This window comes from Nicotiana attenuata, chromosome 3, assembly GCF_001879085.1.
Source record: "Nicotiana attenuata strain UT chromosome 3, NIATTr2, whole genome shotgun sequence".
Classification (NCBI taxonomy): domain Eukaryota; kingdom Viridiplantae; phylum Streptophyta; class Magnoliopsida; order Solanales; family Solanaceae; genus Nicotiana; species Nicotiana attenuata.
In genome coordinates this window covers 10,864,205-10,872,871 of record NC_031991.1, presented here as the reverse complement: position 1 = coordinate 10,872,871, position 8,667 = coordinate 10,864,205, and the positions used below count along the sequence as shown (strand labels likewise).

Here is an 8,667-nt window from a genome sequence, read left to right as displayed (position 1 = left end):
TATTTTTTTATGATCCTTTTTGTGATTTAACTAATTTATTATTTTTTATCCGGATTAGATTATTTATGTGCTAAAAAATTAGTAAAAAAGATAAATTATTATTTTATGAATAATTAATGTTATATGTGATTTTATTGTTGTACGTATATTAATATGTGACTTTATTGTTGTTTAGTTCCCTTAATTGCAATGTAGTGGCATTTAGCATAGTAAAACTGATAATAAATTTTAGCTTATGGTAGTTGACTTTGTTCATGGCCATTTAGAGTAGTGCTACTTTAGTAGAAAAATGTTGGAAACTAACATATAAAATATTAATATAGAAAATTTATCAACCTAAGTATTTGTTATATGAATAATTACTAAATTATCTTTGTAGTTATTGAAATTAATCATTTAATTATTTGTCAACCCCAAAAATATCTATAAAAATAGAAGATAGTTCAAACACAAACTCTCTCGAATTTATGTCAACAAATATAAGAAAATAACATAGAAAACAATAATATAAAAAATTTATCAAACTAAGTAGTTTTATATGAATACTTATTAATTAATCATGTATAGTTATGAAAATTAATTATTTAATTCTATTATACCCAAAAATAGCTGAGTAAGAAACAAACTTATAAAATAATAAACTAACATACAAAATAATGTAAGAAACTAACATATAAAATAATAATATAAAAAATGTATCAACCTAAGTAATAATATAGAAAAAATATCGAGTAAATATTAATATAAAAGATATTGCAATATAAAGATGTTAAACAATTAAACAGAAAAATACTTTAATTAATATTGTTCAATTTACAGACATCATCATGGAGGTTCCCTATGTGCATCCCGGACCTGCATCTCGAGAGCTACTATTCTTACAGGGCAACCATAGGTCTTCACACATCTGGGATGGACAGTGTCTGTCCCAGATATTCCGCCCTAGACATATAGATGATATGTGGGAGTTCATTAGGGGCCACCCACTGCATCCTCGTATAGTTAGACGCCTTCAGGATACGGGTTTTTACAGGATCATAGAGATTGGCCGGTTGCAGTTCAACTGGGCGTTGATCACTGCTATTATAGAGCGGTGGCGACCGGAGACACACACGTTTCATCTACCCTCGGTGAGGCTTGAGGACGTGGAGGTTCTTTTCGGGCTGCCTGTTGATGGTATACCTATAGCTTACCCACATTCTCTTAGAGACTATAGGGGAGAGGATTACCTTCATATGTTACAGCGGCTCACCTATTTCCAGCCAGCGGAGCCGACTGCATTGAGTGGGGCCAGCCGATTACAGCTGAAGCCCATTCGGCAGTATCTGGTGGCGATGGACGTGGAGATTACGGATGATTCACCGCCAGAGGATATCGACCGGCATACAAGACTGTTCCTGCTGTTGATGTTTGATGGTATACTGTTCCCGGACACTTCGGGAAACCTAGTCACTTGAGATTTCTACATCATATGGAGCGGCTAGATGATTTATTTGGTTATGGCTGGGGTGCAGCTATTCTCGGTTACCTGTATAGGCAGATATGTCAGGAGTGCAGGGGCACCCAGAGAGATGTTTTTTAACGATGTTGCATGTGAAAACATAGTCGATTCTATTCATGATCATAACATACATAGCAAAAAAATACCTTAAATTTTACGTCCACAATCTATATTAGGTTTGGGCCTGGGAGCGGTTCCTACAGTTCCAGCCACCTCTACCACCAGATCGCTCCAGATGCACCACCTCCACCGTTTCTCCCTTTAGCTTGGAGGTGGGTTGATAGGTGAGGCTACGCATGCCAGGTCGAGGCTCGACATCATCTCCCTTATTACAGGGATTTGTTGGATTTACTTGAAGGCCTGCATGTACATATATACTTAAGTTTACTTGGCCTGACTTGATATGTGTTGTGTTTACTCACGATTCTTGTGTTTAATAAATAGTTCGTATGGAGGCCATACAATGATGTGCTCATAGTTGGTTTGCCCGATTATTGCTCCCGCAGCCGAGCTATGTGGAGCTCTTCCGTCCCACTGATATGTCTCGATATAGTCGAGCATCATGCCACCGAGCGAGTCCTTCGCCAGTTTGGTCCCCCGCAGCTTGTACATATTCTGCCCCTTGGCACGGGACACATTACGAGCGGGATGATCGTTGCAGGGTTGACCAGACATACATGGCCTGGCTAGAGGCGCAGATTGAGGTTTGGGACCAGAGGTATGACCTGATTCCGCCATACCCTCCACCTGACCGTATGGAGGGAGAGCATGAGTACATGGGTTGGTATCGCAGCGTTACCCGACTTCTCGTGGGGAATCCCGTTCATTGCACTGGTGGTCAGTACATTTCATACGCCGGGAGGCATGAGGCATTGGTATGTTATTTGTCATACTTACTTATGACGTTACATTATCCTTCCGTAATTAATATTTTACATGTTATGCAGGCTATTGGCTTACATCAGTTCTACCAGTTGGGATTGGAGATGCTGCAGCATACAGGCGAGGTAGCGGCAACTTGGCATGTGTTTGACCTTCGGATTACTGATCTTGCTTCCGACTCATTGAGACGTGCCCGAGAGGATGAGCACTTAGGATACGAGGCTGCTTATGTGACGCCTGAGGAGTACCATCATGGGCCACCAATGGAGCCTGAACGTGGTAGACGTGGCAGGCGTGGCCAGAGAGGAAGGGGTGGCCCACGAGGTCGCGGTGTTCGGCAAGGACGGGGTCCCCAGCAAGGGGGCATTGAGGCACCCCTGGAGGATATTAGAGATTATCAGCCGGGTGAACACCCTGAGCTACACGATGCTCCTCACGATATGCCGGCATTCAGCCTTTAGCTGTCGCCAGGGACTTCGAAGGTGACCCCGTCAGCTCCATTGTTGATCACGGGCACGACCATTACGCGGCAGGAGTGGGATCAGTGTTTTCTTGATCCCTCAGAGCCATCGACGGTTGTTGCTGATCGTCCGATACGAGAGGTGCATAGTGGGTGACGACTGAGTTATGGATCATCACCGATGGATGCTGAGGATCTTTCACATACTTCATCTACTTCAGTGCACCTTGATGTTCCGACAGAGCATTATGGCGCTACTCACGCGCAAGTTTCTTTGTATTACTGTTATTTCAATTTGTTTTTATGTCATTGATTAGTCAGTAATATCTAAAGTGTTTTTATTTTTTGTAAAGATTTCGTCATCGCCCGTCACCGAGGCCACATTGTGCGATACTGACTTGTCAGAGACTGATAATTTTATTCAGGAGCCCGCTGAGACCACGGTATGACCATTAAAAAAAATTCTAACACGTACATTAGTATTTTATATTTGATATACTAAAATATCTTAATATTCTGTAGGTTACTGCTGGCCCAATGGCCGCTTCTACCGAGTTTGCCAGCCTTACTGATGATCATGCTGCAACGCATCCCTCGATAAAGAGGCGACGTGTTGAGGATGATCCTAATAACGTAACCGGACAGGATGGGATGCACCTCAGGCCAACCAATGCTTTAAAGCATACAGGCTGTGGGACTCATTGATATGTATTATTAGTTGTATATATGACATTCAATATATAATTGCAACATTATTTATGTTTTATATAATTTGCGCATGTATTTTTATTTCTCGGGTTATTTATTAGTTTAACACTAGAACACACAAAAAATGACAACTTAACATAAATTTGAATTTGTTACCAATTAAAGATAATACATGATACGTACAATATAAAAATAAAATACTACACTAAACGCATCCATGTGTTTGTTTAGTCACTACCGCCCATCATTCTATGCTTCAACCACTTAAATTTCTCTTCCAACCTATTTTTCTTCCGCCTCTTTTAGTTTCTCTTTCACTGCCTCCAGTTGTTCTTGTAGTTTCACGATTTGGAGTTCGTATTCACCGATTAGATTCCAAATGTTTAGCAAACATGATTTGTAGTATTCCTGGTTAATGGATTCATCATACCATTCTTCAAAACCACATTGATTTTCGTCCTACCAATGGGAGAATAACACAAGACTATTAATTAACAAGTTATATAAAAAGTATTAAAAAATATTTTTTTCCAAGAATAATAACTTACAATTTGTTTACACATCCATCGTCTGTGCCCCAGATTGCAATTTGACCAACATGGTTTCAAAATGGCACGTTTGCCACAGTAACACCTTGGTACATCATTGCATCCAGATATGTCGTAATGCTCGAAAATGAAAAATTAATGGAATGTTTTTCTATTCGTTTCGTTACAACGCAAATAATAACTAAAATGCGCGAGGTTTTTATAGGAAACTAAGAGTTATTTTAGGTTACATAACACATATGGGTGAGGCGCTATGTTTCGCGTGATAATGATTCTTTCGGGTACGAGTGGTTCCAGCATTTTCAGGTCGACAGCTTTTTAGATCGACAATTTTGTTAGGTCGACATGACAATACACATAACGTATGTTGGTGCGGCGCTATGTTTCGCGTGATAATGATTCTTTCGGGTACAAGTGGGTCCAACGTTTTTAGGTCGACAGCTCTTTCAGATCGACAACTTTTTCAGGTCGACAACTTTTTCAGATCGACAACTTTTTCAGGTTGACATGACAATACACTTAACGTATATTGGTGATGTGCTACGTTTAATATACAAGCTCGTGCAATTTAGCTCTTCTAAAGTTGAACCAAGAGATCAGTATTCAAAGACCATTTGAAGAACCATTATAGCATCCATTTCAAAAATGCCACTAACATTTAATAAGTGATTTAAGAAGAGGCAAAAAGGTGAAGGTAGTTCAAAAGATCCACATGGAACACGTCATAACACAATCGACCCCTACCTTGAAAAAATATGCTAGGTTGCTATACTGATTTGGTTGATGACAAGTGGTATGGTGTTCTACGTCCCTTGAAAAATAAGCCTATCAATATATACATTGATCTTAAAGTTGCAGGGTACATTATTGAGGACGAAACGCATTCTACAAAACCTAAAGGTATGCGAATTTGGGGAGAAAAACTACAATGGGTTCCCCTTTTCTCAAAATGATGTGATTATGAAGTACTATGTCGCTGGCAAGGGCTTGTTGTACCACAAGCACTGTCTGCAACCTTCCAAACAAACACACACAAAGATGAACCATAAATGATTCGGCATTTGATGAAGGAGATTTTAGAGATGGAAAAGACACTACCTGTTCATCATGCAATGGATGATCTTAACTACCTGGAAGGAACAGAGGATCAGTATTGGGATTTATTAAAGAATGAAATGCATACAGACAATGATTATCCTATTTTCCCAACAGTTGTCGAGTGAGAGGGACTATCTATGTTTCTACCATAGACGTTGGACGTAGACGTCCCATATTGTTGTAGAAATCAAGCAAGTGGTCTTATTGATGATAGCAATGAAATACGAGAAATATGTGTCAACTGGGGCCTAGATTACGATGTCCTCGGCCCGGAAGGGTGCGTACAAGATCTTGACGAAGAAGATGAAGACAGTGACAATGAAATAGTGCCAGACGGTGACGATAATAGCGAATGACAATTATTATTTATTTCTTAGGGTGTATGTTAAATTGTTGTATTGAATATTTAATGCTAATTATCAATTAGATTTAACCCCACTGGAAACATAATTTTATTTCATAAATTTTTCAAACCGAACATTTACAGACATTTAGTACAACAAAAATACTGCAATAAAACATTACGTTTATCCTTGATAATTAGGCACATTTGATGAAATACCACCTGGAGCTGAATTATCACCGCTTCCCAAAGCAGCTGAAGGACATTTACGGGGGTCGTGTCCTGTTTGGGAACATATGCCATATTTGCGCACATAAATGGTATCACAAACATCCATTTGGTTCCGTATTCGCGTTCTTTTTTGCACTTGCCATTGATGCACATAATCCTTGTTACACACCATTTTAAATGGTTCTGGTGGCTAATAATGCTCAACACCCACTGGCTGCAACTGTTCACTATAGGTGTTTAAGTGTGCAGCAACACTATATTCTTTATCAACATACCTCGTTGCCGCGAAACCTGTATGTTGAAAGCACTTCATGGCATGCGAGCATGGAAAGTGATAGATTAACCATTTTCCACAGGAGTATAATCTTCTGGCTTCATTGACGGTGTGCGTATTATTCACGCGGTTTGTGATGCAGACCAGTGCGAACTTCAAAAATATTTGGCTCGCTGCAATACTGCAAAATGAGTGCCATTGTGCTCACTTCCTATATTTCTCAAATCGTTTCATTGGTTGTGGCATAAATTCAACACCCCTTTCCATCAATGACGATACACCTCTAGATCTTTCAACAAACCTCTCCGCCATCTGCTTGAATGACATCCGCACCATGGCAATGACAGGCAATCCACGTGCAGACTTTAATAACCCATTGAACGACTCTGACACATTTGTAGTCAAAATTCCCCATATTCTACCTCCATCCTTATGCAAAGTCCACTTGTCAAGCTCATGTCGCATCAACCAACGATAGGCTTCTGGGTCTTCCTGCCTAATCTATTCCATTCGCCTCCTGAATTTACACTCTTGGTGATCTCTTGCAACCATTCATATTAAATCATGTAAGTCCTTGTTCGGATAAGCCCTCTGGAAGTTGGCCTTCAAGTGCCTAACACAGTAATAGTAGTAGACATACGGTTCCTACCATGCACGCAAATTCTGTACAGAGCTTAAAATACCGTCATGCCGATCAGATATTAAACAAATACCTAAATGATGTCTGACAATGCGCTCCTTCAAGTGGTTCAAAAATAATGTCCACGTCTCTTGGCTTTCATTGGCACAAATAGCAAATGCTAGGGGAAATATACTTCCATTAGCATCTACTGCAACGACGATCAACAACTTAATATCATACTTTCCATAGACATGAGTACCGCCTATGGATATTACCGACCGACAATGCACAAAATCATCAATGGCTGGTTTAAATGCCTAGAACACATATCTGAATATGTAATCTAGTATTCCCGGACTCCGCTCAAGCTTCCATTCAACAATAGTCCCGGGGTTAAAGTGTTGCAATGCAGCCATGTACCTGGGTAGAGCGGCAAAGGACTTATCCAGTTACCATAAACAATTTCTAACGCACATTACGCCCGAGAAATGCCTTTTTTTTTAATGGTACATCCATATACCTGGTGGACAAATGTTATACACTCTTTGATCTTGTACCTTATGGACGCTTCAATGTGTGGAATCAAGACAAGAGAAATCAAGTCAACATTCAAGTTAAAATGATTCCCACTGAATGTGTCCATTTCACAAGTGTGAGTGCCAATGTATTTTCCCACAATTCACATATTTGATTTCAACTTTCTCGCATAAAGCATTCAATTACAAGCTTGAAACCATCTACGAAAAATAACCTTGTATACTTAACCACGATCTCACGATACTCCTTTATGTTGTACATTCGCACAACCCTGCTTAGGCGCGCTTTATCAGCAAAAAGCATGCCCTTTGACAGCACCATTACTCTAGATTCATCCCACATTGCTGTTCGAGTTTCGTCAAGATCCCTTGTGAGGGCATCTACACCCGGCATACTTGGCAACTGATCAAGGTAGGGAATCTCCCTTGAATGAAATGACACATGGGACTCGTACACTCTTGGTCTAATGGGAGGTGGATCATGCTCCCTCGTAAAATCAGGTTCATCATTCTCTTCCTCATCATCATCACCCTCATCAAGGAAGGGTGTGTCATCTCCAGACTCATCAGCATTGTTGTCATAATCACTATCATCTTTCTGACTTTGCGCATCTGTCAGATATTGATTGAATATGTCATCTTCGGTCAATTGAGGAAGGAAAGGACCTTCAAGTTGCTCGTTTTCACTGCACAACCAATAAAATAATGAGTTTCTCACATTCATCCAAACATTACATATAAACTTTATCACTTAACTTACAAACCATAATATGTTGATATCCCATGATGCATATTATCCTGTTGATGATGACTCCCGGACGGACCACCATGACCCAACTCACTAAAACTAGGCATATTCCAATTGTTAGTTTGTTCATAACTTGTAAAATTCATATCTGGCCGGTACCCCCTGTGAAATATATGAGTGTTAATACAAATACAATACATAAAAATAAATATCGTAACACAAAAAAAAATTAAAGTTTACCACTCGGCTTGTGGATTAGGTAAACTTGGGGAGAAATTATGTCCTCGCTCCTCATTCGCCCGTGGAGATAAGTTTAGATCTGGCCAAACTCTTTCACCCGAAACCTATTCGGATAAAACTGCTCCAAAAAACCACCCGATGATTAAAGAATATCCCTATTTTGCTGAACCTCAATATTGCGAACGTCTTCAGCCTTGACGTACATTTCCAACATTTTTATCACAAGAAGTTCCTGGTGTTCATCCGGAGTCCTAAAAAAATCTGTCAGAGTTTTATCGTCTTCGATGTTAAACTTAGCATAACAAGCAACCCCTTGCGGAGTAACAAAATATAGATATCTTCTGGTTACTTTAATATTAACCGGACGTTTGCTCACACTCATTTTTTTACATAACAACGATACCAATCTATTGTACTCCAATGTAAGTGGTAACTTAACATGACACTGTGGAAAACAACTATAAGCGCACTGAGTT

At 39.7% G+C, this 8,667-nt stretch overlaps 1 protein-coding gene across 1 annotated transcript; it reads left to right on the top strand.

Moving 5' to 3' along the window:
• LOC109224174 (serine/threonine-protein phosphatase 7 long form homolog) lies at window positions 828–1,457 on the top strand. The gene has a single exon (XM_019388759.1). The coding sequence runs from the start codon at window positions 828–830 to the stop codon at window positions 1,455–1,457; it is 630 nt and encodes a 209-aa protein (XP_019244304.1).